Consider the following 16,747-nt stretch of genomic DNA (forward strand, 5'->3'; position numbering starts at 1 on the left):
TTATATGATTTTGGCAATAAAGGAGATGTTACATTTAGCTGATACTACAGGTACCACTAAACAGGGTATTATGTGGGGTGTGAAAAAACTACCAGTAGTTTTTACCGAATCAGAAGAATTAAATGACGTGTGTGATGAAGCGTGGGGTGCCCCGATAAAAAACTGCTAATTTCAAAGAAGTTATTGGCTTTATACCCTTTCCCGCCAGAGGTTAGGGAGCGCTGGGAAACACCTCCTAGGGTGGACAAAGCGCTAACACGCTTATCAAAACAAGTGGCGTTACCCTCTCCTGAGACGGCCGCACTTAAAGATCCATCAGATAGGAGGATGGAAAATATCCAAAAAGGTATATACACACATGCAGGTGTTATACTACGACCAGCTATTGCGACTGCCTGGATGTGCAGTGCTGGGGTAGTTTGGTCAGAGTCCCTGATCGAAAATATTGATACCCTGGACAGGGACAATATTTTACTGTCGTTAGAACAAATAAAGGATGCATTTCTTTATATGCGTGATGCACAGGGAGATATCTGCACACTGGCATCACGGGTAAGTGCTATGTCCATTTCGGCCAGAAGAGCTTTATGGACACGACAGTGGACAGGCGATGCGTAGAGGAGTTATTTGGGGTCGGTCTATCGGATTTGGTGGCCACGGCTACGGCCGGGAAATCCACCTTTCACTCCCAACAGAAAAAGGCACCGACCTTTCAACCGCAGCCCTTTCGTTCCTTTAAAAATAAGAGAGCAAAGGGCTATTCATATCTGCCACGAGGCAGAGGACGAGGGAAGAGACAGCAACAGGCAGCTCCTTCCCAGGAACAGAAGCCCTCCCCGGCTTCTACAAAAGCCTCAGCATGACGCTGGGGCTTCGCAAGCGGACTAGGGGGCGGTAGGCGGTCGTCTCAAGAATTACAGCGCGCAGTGGGCTCACTCGCAGGTAAATCCCTGGATCCTGCAGATAATATCTCAGGGGTACAGGTTGAAATTAGAGACAGAGCCACCTCGCCGTTTCCTGAAGTCTGCTTTACCAACGTCCCCCTCAGAAAGGGAGACGGTTTTGGAAGCCATTCACAAGCTGTATTCTCAGCAGGTGATAGTCAAGGTACCTCTTCTACAACAAGGGAAGGGGTATTATTCCACTCTTTTTGTGGTACCGAAGCCGGATGGCTCGGTAAGGCCTATTCTAAATCTGAAGTCCTTGAACCTGTACATAAAGAAGTTCAAGTTCAAGATGGAGTCACTCAGAGCAGTGATAGCGAACCTGGAAGAAGGGGACTTTATGGTATCCTTGGACATCAAGGATGCGTATCTCCACGTTCCAATTACCCCTCACACCAGGGGTACCTCAGGTTCGTTGTACAAAACTGTCACTATCAGTTTCAGACGCTGCCGTTTGGTTTGTCCACGGCACCTCGGGTCTTTACAAAGGTAATGGCCGAGATAATATTTCTTCTTCGAAGAAAAGGCGTATTAATTATCCCATACTTGGACGATCTCCTAATAAGGGCAAGGTCCAGAGAACAGCTAGAGATGGGTTTAGCACTATCTCAAGAGGTGCTAAAGCAGCACGGATGGATTCTGAATATTCCAAAATCCCAATTAATGCCGACAACTCGTCTGCTGTTCCTGGGGATGATTCTGGACACAGTTCAGAAAAAGGTTTTTCTTCCCGAAGAAAAAGCCAAGGAGTTATCTGACCTGGTCAGGAACCTCCTAAAACCAGGAAAGGTGTCTGTACATCAATGCACAAGAGTCCTGGGGAAAAAAAAAAAAAAAAAAAAAAAAAAATGGTAGCTTCTTACGAAGCAATCCCTTTCGGCAGATTCCATGCAAAGGGATCTGTTGGACAAATGGTCAGGGTCGCATCTTCAGATGCACCTGCGGATAACCCTGTCGCCGAGGACAAGGGTATCCCTTCTGTGGTGGTTGCAGGAGGCTCATCTATTGGAGGGCCGCAGATTCGGCATGCAGGATTGGATCCTGGTGACCACGGATGCCAGCCTGAGAGGCTGGGGAGCAGTCACACAGGGAAGAAATTTCCAGGGAGTGTGGTCGAGCCTGAAAAAGTCTCTTCACATAAGCATTCTGGAACTAAGAGCAATCTACAATGCTCTAAGCCAGGCGGAACCTCTGCTTCAAGGAAGACCGGTGTTGATCCAGTCGGACAACATCACGGCAGTCGCCCATGTAAACAGACAGGGCGGCACAAGAAGCAGGAGGGCAATGGCAGAAGCTGCCAGGATCCTTCGCTGGGCGGAGAATCACGTGATAGCACTGTCAGCAGTATTCATCCCGGGCGTGGACAACTGGGAAGCAGACTTCCTCAGCAGACACGACCTTCACCCGGGAGAGTGGGGACTTCATCCAGAAGTTTTCCACATGCTATTAAACCGTTGGGTAAAACCAATGGTGGACATGATGGCGTCTCGCCTCAACAAAACACTGGACAGATATTGCGCCAGGTCAAGAGATCCGCAGGCAATAGCTGTGGACGCGCTGGTAACACCTTGGGTGTACCAGTCGGTATATGTGTTTCCTCCTCTGCCTCTCATACCAAAGGTATTGAGGATTATACGGCAAAGAGGAGTAAGACTAGTGGCTCCGGATTGGCCAAGAAGGACTTGGTACCCGGAACTTCAAGAGATGGTCACGGACGATCCGTGGCCTCTACTTCTGAGAAGGGACCTGCTTCAGCAGGGTCCTTGTCTTTTTCAAGACTTACCGCGGCTGCGTTTGACGGCATGGCGTTTGAATGCCAGATCCTAAAAGGAAAAGGCATTCCGGAAGAAGTCATTCCTACCTTGATAAAGGCAAGGAAGGAAGTCACCGCGAAGCATTATCGCCGTATTTGGCGAAAATATGTTGCGTGGTGCGAGCAGCGGAGTGCTCCGATGGAGGAATTTCAACTGGGTCGTTTTCCTACATTTCCTGCAATCAGGATTGTCTATGGGTCTCAAATTGGGATCTATTAAGGTTCAAATTTCGGCCATATCAATATTCTTCCAAAAAGAATTGGCCTCAGTCCCTGAGGTCCAGATTTTTATCAAAGGAGTACTGCATATACAGCCTCCTGTGGTGCCTAAGGTGGCACCGTGGGATCTAAATGTAGTTTTAGATTTCCTCAAATCCAATTGGTTTGAACCACTAAAGAATGTGGATTTGAAATATCTCACATGGAAAGTGACTATGTTACTGGCCCTGGCTTCGGCCGGGAGAGTATCTGAACTGGCGGCTTTGTTTTATAAAAGCCCTTATTTAATTTTCCATTCGACATAGGGCAGAGCGGCGGACGCGTCCGCATTTTCTCCCTAAGGTGGTATCAGCGTTTCACCTGAACCAGCCTATTGTAGTGCCTGCGGCTACAGACGACTTGAAGGACTCCAAGTTGTTGGACGTTGTCAGAGCCTTAAAAATATACATTTAAAGGACGGCTGGAGTCAGAAAATCTGACTCGCTGTTTATACTGTATGCACCCAACAAGTTGGGTGCACCTGCTTCTAAGCAGTCGATTGCTCGTTGGATTTGTAACAAAATTCAACTTGTACATTCTGTGGCAGGCCTGCCACAGCCTAAATCTGTTAAGGCCCATTCCGCAAGGAAGGTGGGCTCATCTTGGGCGCCTGCCCGAGGGGTCTCGGCATTACAACTCTGCCGAGCAGCTACGTGGTCAGGGGAGAACACGTTTGTAAATTTTTACAAATTTGATACCCTGGCAAAGGAGGACCTGGAGTTCTCTCATTCGGTGCTGCAGAGTCATCCGCACTCTCCCGCCCGTTTGGGAGCTTTGGTATAATCCCCATGGTCCTTTCAGGAACCCCAGCATCCACTTAGGACGATAGAGAAAATAAGAATTTACTTACCGATAATTCTATTTCTCGGAGTCCGTAGTGGATGCTGGGCGCCCATCCCAAGTGCGGATTATCTGCAATACTTGTACATAGTTATTGTTAACTAATTCGGGTTATTGTTTAGGAAGCCATCTTTCAGAGGCTCCTCTGTTATCATACTGTTAACTGGGTTTAGATCACAAGTTGTACGGTGTGATTGGTGTGGCTGGTATGAGTCTTACCCGGGATTCAAAATCCTCCCTTATTGTGTACGCTCGTCCGGGCACAGTACCTAACTGGAGTCTGGAGGAGGGTCATAGGGGGAGGAGCCAGTACACACCACCTGACCTGTAAAAGCTTTACTTTTGTGCCCTGTCTCCTGCGGAGCCGCTATTCCCCATGGTCCTTTCAGGATCCCCAGCATCCACTACGGACTCCGAGAAATAGAATTATCGGTAAGTAAATTCTTATTTTATACGCCAGTACTACTGAAATTATATGGCAGTATCACTGGAATTATACGCCAGTACCACTGGATTTATACGGCAGTACCACTGGAATTATATTGCAGTATCACTGGAATTATACGCCAGTATCACTGGAGTTATGTGGCAGTACCACTGGAATTATACGGCATTACCACTGGACTCGATTTATATGGCAGTATCACTGGAATTATATGGCAGTATCACTGGACTTATACGGCAGTTTCACTCGACTAGATTTTAACGCCAGTACCACTGGACTTATACGACAGTATCACTGGACTTAATACAGCAGTATCACTGGACATATACGGCAGTATCACTGGACATATACAGCAGTACCACTGGATTTATACGGCAGTATTACTGGACTTAATACAGCAGTATCACTAGACATATATGGCAGTATCACTGGACATATATGGCAGTATCACTGGACATATATGGCAGTACCACTGGATTTATACAGCAGCACAGGGACGCCACCACTGGACGGATGCTAGATTGGATTTATATGCCAGTACCACTGGATTTATACGGCAGTATCACTGGACTTAATACAGCAGTATCACTGGACATATACGGCAGTATCACTGGACATTTACGGCAGTACCACTGGATTTTTGTGGCAGTATTACTGGACTTTATACAGCAGTATGACTGGACATATACGGCAGTATCACTGGACATATACAGCAGTTTCACTGGATTTATACGGCAGTACCACTGGACATATACGGCAGTATCACTGGACTTATACTGCAGTATCACTGGACTGGATTTATATGGCAGTACCACTGGACATACACGGCAGTATAACTGTACATATAAGGCAGTACCACTGGACTGGATTTATATGCCAGTACCACTGGATTTATACAGCAGTACCACTGGACACACACGGCAGTATCACGAATTATATGGCAGTACCACTGGACATATACGGCAGTATCACTGGATTTATACAGCAGTACCAGTGGACATATATGGCAGTATCACTGGACTTATATGGCAGTATCACTGGACTGGATTTATACGCCAGTACCACTGGATTTATACGGCAGTATCTCTGGACTTAATACAGCAGTATCACTGGATATATATGCCCGTATCACTGGACATATACGGCAGTATCACTGGACATATACGGCAGTACCACTGGATTATTACGGCAGTATCACTGGACTTAATACAGCAGTATCACTGGACATATACTGCAGTATCACTGGACATATACGACAGTACCACTGGACTTATACAGTAGCACAGGGACACCACCACTGGACTGATGCAGGACAACACAGCACCACTGCAATGGACTGGATTTATATAGCAGCACTGGACATATGGCAGTAGAGGACACCACCACTGTGACTGGACTGATGCAGCACAAGACACCACCACTGGACTGATGCAGCACAACACAGCACCACTGGACTGGACTTATACAGCAGCACTGGACATATGACAGCAGAGGACATCACCACTGTGACTGGACTGATGCAGCACAAGACACCACCACTGGACTGATGCAGGACAACACATCACCACTGTACTGGACTTATACAGCTACACTGGACATATGGCAGCAGAGGACACCACCACTGTGACTGGACTGATGCAGCATACGACACTACACTGGACTGAGCAGCACAAGACAGCACTGGAATCACCACCCCACTTTTCCTCCCACACAGACACTGAGGACGGAGACACGTCCTCTCGCTACACTCTTTAATGCCGGAGTGAAAATGGCGACATGCGGCTCCTTATATGGAATCCAAAACCCGCGGGATGATGACGTTTTGCCTCGTTCTGGTTTCCAAGTCAGGCGGGAAAAACTGAGGAGGGCTTGGATCTGGGCTGGGGTAGTGAAGTTCGCCTTCGCAATGTGCTGATATCCGGCAGCCTCCACGGGGACAGTAAAATAGAGGTAACCTTAGGAGCAGCAATTTCTACAGGACAGCTGGTCTTCAGTTTGCCGGCTGTCGGGATCCCGGCGCACAGTATACCAGCGCCGGAATCCCAACAGCCGGCATACCGACACTTTATCTCCCTCTTGGGGGCCCACGACGCCCCTGGAGGGAGAATAAAAAGCATGTCGCGCGTAGCGCGCCACCATGCCCACAGCGTGGCGAGCGCAGCGTGGCGAGCGCAGCGAGCCCGCAAGGGGCTCATTTGTGCTCGCCACACTGTCGATATGCCGGCGGTCGGGATTCCGGCACCGTATGGTGGGCGCCGGGAGCCCGCCGCCGGCATACAATACTACACCCGGACAGCTGAGCAGTCCATGGGAAGAGATCTGCAGAAAATCAAACAGCACAGCCCTGCATTACAGTCACTAATTACTGCTGCAGCTCTAGTTAACCCTTTTTCTCTAGGGCAGAAGTTCTCAAACACAGTCCTCAAGGTACCCCAATGGTCCAGGTTTTAAGTGTATCTATGCTTGGTCACAGGTGACTTAATTAGTACCTCAGTCAATTTGATTTAATAATCTGAGCCATGGATATACAGTACCTAAAACCTATACCAGGAACCTCTGCTCAAGGGTATAGTGAGTAGTATAGTTAATAAACACAGAGATGCCAACTGACATTCACACATAGCGAGACTCCTGCTTTGTGTAAAGATGGGATGCTACATATACAGTTCATCCAGGGAAATGCAACTTATTACCATTATCAACTGAAAGCTGCAGCTCATAGACAAGTGATAAAGGGGGTCATTCCGAGTTGATTGCTCGCTGACGATTTTTGCAGTGAACAGGTGAAAAAAATGGCATTTCTGCGCATGCGTATGCCCCGCAATGCGCACGCGCGACGTACGGGTACAAAGCCCTTTGTGGTTGTGCTCAGGTTCTAGCAAAGTTTTTCTTCGCACTGGCGGCCGCTAGAAGATTGACAGGAAGAGGACATTACTGGGTGTTAACTGACCGTTTTCAGGAAGTGTTTGCCAAAACGCAGGTGTGTCCGAAAAAATGCAGGCGTGGCTGGGTGTTTGTTGGGTGGGTGTATTACGTCAAACCCTGACATGAATAGGCTGAAGTGATCGCAAGCGCTGAGTAGGTTTAGAGCTACTCAGAAACTGCATAAACTGTTTTTGTAGAGCTCGGCTGCACATGCATTAGTACTTCTGCTAAGCTAAAATACACTCCCCAGTGGGCGGCGGCATAGCGTTTGTACGACTGCTAAAAGTAGTTAGCGAGCGATCAACTCGGAATGACCCCCAAAAGGCGTAGCCAGATCAAGTAATTCAATTACAGAAGGCAGATACCTAAGAGAGCAAGCGGATTTCAGTGACAACCTTACCTAAGACAACAGAGCTTTAAAGCAGTCAGCATACCTTCCAGTGGCCCATAGCAAGTAGTCATATAAAGTTTGAGACTCGTCAGGGATTAGTCAGCAAGACATTAAAGGTACCAGGAAGAATTGCTACACTGTAACTGTATTGTATACAGACAGGGAAGATCTGCAAGAGAACTGCCTGGATAGCTAGAACCAGCTGTCTGCAACATATCTTTAACTACCCCCCCCCCCACTCCCATTATCTTATTACTACCCCTTTCACATCACCTGAGGCTGGTCGCAGCCGGGATCCTGACACGGGTGCTTCCCGCGTGCGACCCGCCTCAGGCTGCTCGCCACAGCTGTCCCCAACCGATCTCACTCTATCCCAAAAATGTTCTCTATCCCAAAATCATGATAAGCAGGTGAAAATAAAAGTAGCCAAATACTTTTTTATCTGGAAAAAAATAAAATGCATTGTGTTTTCCCATTTTTCTGGAGCATAACTTACCAGCTCTGCATTACAGCCAGGAAACTAACTTCTTACCCTGTATTAAAGTTTATCTTTAAACCATTGTATGTATCAATAAAGATACAAAACAATTTAAGATAGTGAAGTAAGATTGTACTCTGTCACATAGTATATATTATCTAATGAGTGAATGTACTGTACACTGTGGTATTTCATGCTTATCAGATGAGGCTGAGGTTGAATTAAGCGAGAAAAGCCTTCTGTGATCACGTATACAAAATAACAGAATGGATAAATATGCATGCATCTGTGTGTATAAATATATACCAAACAGAAGCCACACTCTACAAATGCATAAAACACAACATAAAATACAAAAAAAACATAATAATTACTTTATCGGGTAAATTACGAATCTAGATTAGGATATGAATAAATGTTACTTTTAAACCAATGACTCCCTGACATGACACTCACCAAGTAAACATAATAATGTACACTTTATACAATCCCCATAAAGCCAGGTGAAAAATTTATAATAAAGGTGATTATTTTCTTTGAGTAGTTACTGTAACTACTTTGAAAGGTTACATTTTGCAAAGATCACACACAAACAGTAATATCGAAAGTCGGTGCTTGGTCATAATATAAAATTCACTCTATCCCAAAAACATGATAAACAGGTGGAAAAAAAAAATAGCCAAATACATTTATCGGTATGCCAGGATAAAGTGTCTGGTACAAAACAGTGAGAACGATACAGGTGCAATGACAGCCATTGAGAGCACACTGAAATCCCCATACAATGTATTTGGACATTGCAGCTGTGCTATTTATTAAGATTGACTGCAGGAACTAACACCATCTTCAGATGGCATTAGCTTGTTCCTACCTATGAGTAGTTTATTTCTGCATTCCACTTTATTTCTGTATTCCCATCCCTTAACGGGATGTAGTCAGGTTACTGGCAGTCAGGATCCCGGTGTTCAGGAAACCAACGTTGGAATACCTGTAGGGATACCTATAGGTGTCCTATAGGTATCCCTACAGCCAACATCCCGACACCCACACGATATTCACACTCAATTGGGGGGTCCACGCCATCAACCAAGTAGGAACAGAACCTGTGGCGAGCGCAGCGAGCCTACAAGGAGACTCGCTGCTGGTATTCTGACAGATGGAATGCAGCTGTCAGTGTACTGACAGCCGGCTTCCTATCTGCCAGGATATCGTATGTATCTCCCCTTAACATAAGATCAACTGGTGCGCATTGATGTGTGCTGCCAGTAAAAGGTTACCTATTTACTTTAGACGCCATACTTCGCATGACAACAGTGGGTAGGTCCGGCGACAGGGGGGTCAAAGGGGACACCTGTACTGGGCCCCAAGGATAATAGGGGCCACAAGGATATGACAGTACCCAGCAGGCATGTGAGCCATCTTGTCCAAATATGGCAGGGAGCTGTACACGGTGTGGGTGCAGCTGCAGAGCGACAGGAGCCTCTCACACACAGTGCGGCAAAGGTGTGCTCCCGCTCTTCCGGGGTCCAGCTCTGTTAGAGGCAGTTATAGGTCATGGCAACAGCTCTGCTGGCCAGGATTCATGTGCCCTGCACCGACCTCTTCTGGTGGGGTGTGAGGGCCGCATGGTATTGGGGAGTGCAGCGCAGGTGAGTCTCTCACCGGGGTAAGAGTGGCTTGGTGAGGGGATACAGGGCTTTAGGATAGGGTGGGGAGCTGGGAATGCAGCATGGAGTAATTGGGGAGAGGCATACTGTCGTGTATGTGGGGCGAGGAAGGATAGATATACATATTTATATGTGTATAAATAAATATTTATACTTATTACCAGTTTCTTATATAGCGCAGCAAATTCCATATATCCATGAAGGGTAACAAGAAGAAATACCACGCACGGCACTGCTGATAAAAGTCCAATTGTATTGTATGCAAGTTACAGCATAAGGGCCCTCATTCCGAGTTGCACACGCCAGGCCGCCGCCCTCTGGGAGTGTATCTTAGCATAGCAGAATAGCGAATGAAAGATTAGCAGAACTGCTACTAAATATTTTCTTGCAGTTTCTGAGTAGCTCCAGACCTACTCCTAGATTGCGATCAGCTCAGTCCGTTTAGTTCCTGGTTTGACGTCACAAACATGCCCTGCGTTCGGCCAGCCACTCCCCCGTTTCTCCAGACACTCCCACATTTTTCCCTGACACGCCTGCGTTTTTTAGCACACTCCCGGAAAACGCTCAGTTACCACCCAGAAACGCCCATTTCCTGTCAATCATTCACCGATCAGCAGTGCGACTGAAAATCGTCGTTCGAACACCAGCAAATCTACTAAGTTTTATGTTAAATAACTTAGTGCATGCGCTCTGCGTACCATGCGCATGCGCAGTTAGCAACAAATCGCAGCATAGCGAAAATCGTCAACGAGTGAACAACTCGGAATTACCCCCAATAATGCTATATGCAAGGTTACAGCATAACGGTGTTATGTTACGTTATATATATAAAATCTGAGGGGGCCCCAGAGATAACCCTGTACCGGGCCCCAAGATTTTCGTTGCCGGCCCTGGCAGTGGGTTCTGGGTAATGTCACCTACAGTACAAGGTACACATGGAAATCCCACAGCTTGCCTGTTGTGTACAATTCATACTTGCCTACCTGACCCTCTCCATGAGGGAGAAAATGCTCTGTTCCTGGCCTTTCCTGGTAATGTATGATTGCCATCACCTGTAGTGAAACACCTTTCTTATCAATTAACTAGCTCACCACAGGTGATGGCAATCATACATTACCAGGAAAGTCCAGGAACAGAGCATTTTCTCCCTCATGGAGAGGGTCAGGTAGGCAAGTATGCTACAATGTTATTTTATACTAACTATATAAATCAGTCCCCTTAAGGAGTCTCACCTGAGAGTCACAGCCTGAGCCTACAGGTGTAACAACTAGTGCACAGATATAATAAGAACTCTCAGTACAAAGCCATATATATGTGTGGATAGCAGGGGAAATGTGTTCATTTATTTATTGTATTAAGTTTCTTATATAGCGCAGCAGATTCTGTTGCGCTTTACAATTGAACAAACTCCTTGAAAAATCTGTGTCCGGTTTCTGTTTCAACAACACTGGATTTTCTGTGTAGTGTGAAACTGCTATTATTGTGCAATTAATCATACAGCCTGTACAGTTATCTTACATTAATACTATTAAACGCTAATGTCTAATTTGCATGTTTATTTATACATCACCTTCGTGTTTCCAAACTCAATAAAAGGCAGCCAATACGTGAATCATAAACTCTAGACACATCTTGAGGAGTTAAGGAGGCTGCTGATGATAGCGTTACACTTGTTCCTCCTCTGATATCAGAATAAGTACATGTCCCTAACACTAGCCTATGTGTTTTGATGATTATCAGTCATTATTTAGGTGAAACCTATCTGCCCTCATTCCTAGTAAGATTATAATCTGCACCTTCAACTACTGATTTATAATATAAGATGCAATAACAACACATTCCAACAGAATGTTTTTGAGCTATTTATCAGAAGATACCGCATTCTCAGCAATTAATAAGAAGATAATATTGACAGAAGGGAAGCTTGTATGCTTTATATATGTGATATAAGTAACAAGTGATTTCTGGTAGATAACAGCAATCTGTTAATACACAATGCATTACATATTTAAGGAGTTATATTCTATGAATAAAGTATTGCTGCGTGTTAGTTTTTACATATATCAGCATGTAATGATATATAAATAGAAAACCTAATGTATATAACTAAAAAATATTATCACTAAGGGTCATATGTATTATTAATCGCAGAACTGCCGCCATTATTAATACTCTGTACTGCTGCAGATATTTTCATTGTTAATGAAAATATCACCACTATGTATGTAGGGAAAACATCAGGGACAGTGGTAGCTATAACCGCTGTCCCTGGAAGTTACTTCGCCGGCATTTGGTGGAGATTTTCACATTTGTGAAAAACTCTTCTGGGGGAATTTGATACTGTACATGCGCACAATGTCAGTTTCTGGGATCGTGGCGGGCACTGGACGGAGGCTGCAGGAGGGAGATAGAAAGATATCTCTCCAGCTACTTTTCCTCCATAGGCTAAAATGCAAAGCCGGCCCCAACCAATATGATGCCCTAGGCAAGATTTTGGCTGGTGCCTCCTAACACCACCACTAGTTCCACCACTAGTGACCCTACGCCCTTTTCCCAGCATCATCACCCCTCACCGATAGCAGTTCTCCTTTTGGTGCTCCTACCCCCTATATTTTAAATAAGAACAGTGCGCACATTCGCTCTGCAGCCCAAAAAGGGGTGTGTTTTTGCAGGGAAGTGGCATGGCCACAAAATAGTACCCCCAATTCAAATCACACCACACAGTAGTACAAGCTTATTCACATTATATGATGTGATAGTGTACCTTATTAACGTTTCATCAGAGTAGTACCACTTTACCTTATATACATTACTCCTCACAGTAGTGCCCCTTATTCTCATTACATCACAACATATTGCTCTGTATTCACTTTAGACCAGACCACACAGTAGTGCCCTTTCTTTATGTTACACCACACTAAGAGCACCTTACACACATAATGCCACACATTACTAATGCCTTTATACACATAATACCACAGTAATGTCATCACACATATTACACACATTATTAGTGTCCTTATAAGCATAATGCGCCTTACACATTATGCCAACCTTTATTAATGCCCTTGTACACATAATGTCCCTTACACATATGCCGCACATTATTAATGCAGTTATACATGACACATATAATGCCCTTTACACATATGCCAAACACTATTGCATAATCAACCAACCCCCCCAGCATGCAGCACTCACACAGCCATTAACACTGTGAGCTCTGCCTCTGCTTGGATACAGATGTGTCCTCATACATCTTGCCTCAATACACCATACAGCAGCAGATGACTGGCATGAGTCAGCTGGCAGCTTCCCGACAGCTATGCTAACACCGGGCACCTTTTTTTGCTGAAAATGGGTCTTATTTGCACTACTATGTGACTAGGATGCACAAGCAGCTTCTGTTGATTAAAATGATATGCCACATGCCTATATTCTGGTGCGACTGTGGCTGTATCTGCATACAGAATGCTACATTACAGTGATTTCCAGGAATACACTGTAGCATAGTATTTCGTATGCAGATATAGCTGCAGTCACACACAGAATATAGGCATGCCGCATATCATTTTAATCAGCAGAAGCTGCTTGTGCACCAAGGCATGCCAAATGTCCTAGGCATTTGCCTAGTTTGCCTTTGCCTAAGGCCGGTTCTGCTAAAATGAGTTTGCATCATCTGAAGATGGTGTAAATGTACATGTCCAAACTCTACTGCAATCATCTTACTCAGATGCTGGGGGCCACCCAGCACAGGGCAAGGCCGCCCAGCATGTGTAGCACTGCCCTGCGATGCAATCAAAATTTATTTGCAATTGCATTGCAAAAACCTCAAAGAGAGGTTGACCCCAGACTGCGTAGGCAGGCGCACCACCACCATGTTTCCTATAGCAGGAAGTGCAGGTGACATCATCAGCCAGCTCCAGAAATGGCCATGACATGCCTGCGTTTCCTGCTCCCCCCCCCCCCCAATGCTACGTTTCCGCTCCCAGACGCCCACCATCTGTCAATTATGATGCGAACGCATCCTTCCGGGATGCAATCTCATCATGATAGCCCGCACTCACGCACTGTGGCTGCTGCGTGTGCGCAGATGACAGAAAAACTCAATGAAAGAGATTTTCTGTGAAATTTCTTGCATTATGCTATTAGCACATGGCCACAAACCATAAAATTATGCAGAAACGTCAGTTTCTACATGATTTTATTTTTTTTCATTGGGGGGGGGGGTGTGTGTGTAGATCTGGATACATAATTTTCCCCCTGCAGTTGACTACATTCTGTAATATTCCTCCATCTAGCTATGGGACTAATTCAGACCTGATCGCTGTTGTGCAATATCGCACAGCAGTCGATTATTGATGACTGCGCATGTGTATGTGGGTGGTAACTGCCCATTCTCTGGGAGTGTCAGGAACAACGCAGGCATTCCTAAGCGTTTTCAGGGAGGGTGTGTGATGTCAGCTCCGGCCCTGAACAGCCTGATTCTATCGCACTGTAGGAGTAAGTCCTGGGGCAGCACAGACTGCTCAGACTGGAAAAATTATTCAACGGTGAATGAGATGCATATGGATTTGTAGCTGTCCGCTGTCTGGCACACGGCGTACGCATGCATTCACACACTTGCGTGGGGCGGTGACTATCTGATCGCAGACCTCAAACTTTGCAGAGGAGCAAACGGGTCTGAATTAGGCCCTATATCATCTTCCTCCACACCGTTCTCTTCTTTATCTAGAGCAGTAGCTCAATCATTCTATGACTTCAGATATTTTGTATCATTGGCTGGGGTAAGGAGAGTCGTTGCTAATCAAAAAGTATATGGAGCTTGCAGTTCTTAGTAGCAGTTCCGTACTGGCCACATGGATTACCTGTCCTTATGTTTGCTGCCTTATAGTTGCCTACTGTACAACATCATTCCTCCATATGCAGCATATTTGTTTACTGTACCTACAGTAGTAATTGCAATTGGAAATAATAGTTGTAGCTAAGTATGTTATGGTCAAATTTGTGGCTCTGGTAAGTTGATGTAATATATACATAATAGCATTATAATTAATAATGACACTAATAAAGACTAAATAATATTTAAAGTTAACTGTATCAGGTGTGAAAGTTCTTTTTCATTCAAGTGTCAAGATCTTGTCATTGCAGGTATTGTCTAAAGGGGGTAAAAAGGAATTCTATGAGGGGAAAATTGCGCAAGCCATTGTCCAAGTTGTACAGAGCAATGGTGGGGTTTTGGAACTCGAGGACTTGTCAAGCCACGAGACAGAAGAAGTGCAACCAGTTTGTACAACATACAAGGTAAATATAAGACAAATTACTTGTTTATATAATTAAAGGACAGAAATAACCCAGTTGACTCATAGGGCATATTCTCTGAAAGCGTCATTCTGGAACCCTGTGATGTCATTGTGACACCATGCCCTGCAAGTCTAGTCTCTAATGTAGCAAAGGAACGGCTTATGTTCAGCATGTAAAGCAAACGTCTTTAGCATTCTGATGAAGCAGCTACAGGTGTCAGAATATATTTATTGAATGGTTTAATCACTTGTATGTATCAAGTGTGTAATCTTAAGTATTATGTGTGTAATCTCGGTGAGCAACATCGCCTAGTGTTTCCCTTCCCGGGGCGGGCCGCCCGACGGCGGGCATACACACTGATATCGCACAGACATGTCATGCCGCAGCCAGCCAGAGTATGAGTCCAAATTGAGCTGCATGTACGTCCGACACCGAGGGTCGTTAATGACCCACGGGGCCGTGCATCGCTTGGCAGCAGCGGCATACACACTGGGCGATATAGTAAACGATGCCGTTCACAGAGGGTCAAAATGAGAGATGTTGTTTACTTTATCGCTAAGTGTGTACCCACCTTAACACCAGCAGCAGATGTGTCAGGATTATAAAGAAATAGGATTTATCAGTATGTATCATGCAACTTGTCTCCCCATGCTATTTCCATATGTTTTTTTTCTAGGGTGGGGATTTTTTATCATATCCTAACAACAGCTTAATGTTTGTCCCTAGCATTTTTAAATGGTTTACTCTTTAAGAGCCTCCTGAATTGTCCTGGTTTGTTATGTGTATGAAATATAAGACTTCAAGTCCGTCTGATCTATATCATTTCCATGACAAGCTTAAAAAAAGAAATCATCTCTTGTTAGTTCATCTCTAATTATTTCTTTTGTATTGAGCAAAACACAATCATTTAATTACAGACCCATGAAAGATTTTTAAGTTGCACAAAACATAAATATGTTATAATTTTTTGGTTACATATTACATATAGTTTATAAATAAATATATATATATATATATATATATATATATATATATACTGTATATATTTATAAAATGACACACATCCATCAAAATACATACATACAAAGCCTCTCATTTGTCATCCATTCACACTCCCAGATTGAGTCCCTTGATACTGCTGTCTCTGTGGACAGAATACCATAGGAATGTAAAGGCAAAACCGCAACCAATTGGAATTCATTACAATATCCATGGTGGAATATTAAAGGGCAGATTTCCCTGGATTACAAAACACCTGATTATAATGAGAGTTTTGGCTTAAGTACAAACTATCTGAGTCAGAGTATCGGCTTCTAGATCCACAAAACAAACTTCTATGTCAATAGGCACACCTACCAAAGGTAGTGTATAAAGTGTCACCATCAGGACATGTAAGTGAGCATGTGTTAAATAAATTAAAAGTTTAATATCACATAAACGTCAAAGCGGTGACTTCATTCAGACCATTTTCCGAATTAGCATTGTTTACATTATAAACACACACACGCAAAATCAGATACACATACTGTTAATGTTACTTTTATTCACAAAGGTGCTATACCTAGCAGATTGACCTTCCTTTGAGCAATAATCTGGTCATGGTAACTTATAGCCATTCTTCAAGAAGAGAAAATGTGCCACAGTAAACCTCTGTATATTTTTTCCTATTAATAAGATGATGT

General features: G+C 44.6%; 1 protein-coding gene across 4 annotated transcripts in view; it reads left to right on the plus strand.

Moving 5' to 3' along the window:
- LOC134909252 (glutathione hydrolase-like YwrD proenzyme) overlaps window positions 1-16,747 on the plus strand; it is a 227,331-nt gene that overhangs the window by 108,161 nt on the left and 102,423 nt on the right. For all 4 annotated transcript variants that reach the window (XM_063915949.1, XM_063915950.1, XM_063915947.1 and 1 more), the window contains exon 6: window positions 14,913-15,065. In XM_063915949.1, coding sequence (XP_063772019.1) covers window positions 14,913-15,065 — 153 coding nt within the window. The remainder of the gene's footprint in view (window positions 1-14,912; window positions 15,066-16,747) is intronic.

Source organism: Pseudophryne corroboree, chromosome 4 (genome assembly GCF_028390025.1).
Source record: "Pseudophryne corroboree isolate aPseCor3 chromosome 4, aPseCor3.hap2, whole genome shotgun sequence".
Classification (NCBI taxonomy): Eukaryota; Metazoa; Chordata; class Amphibia; order Anura; family Myobatrachidae; genus Pseudophryne; species Pseudophryne corroboree.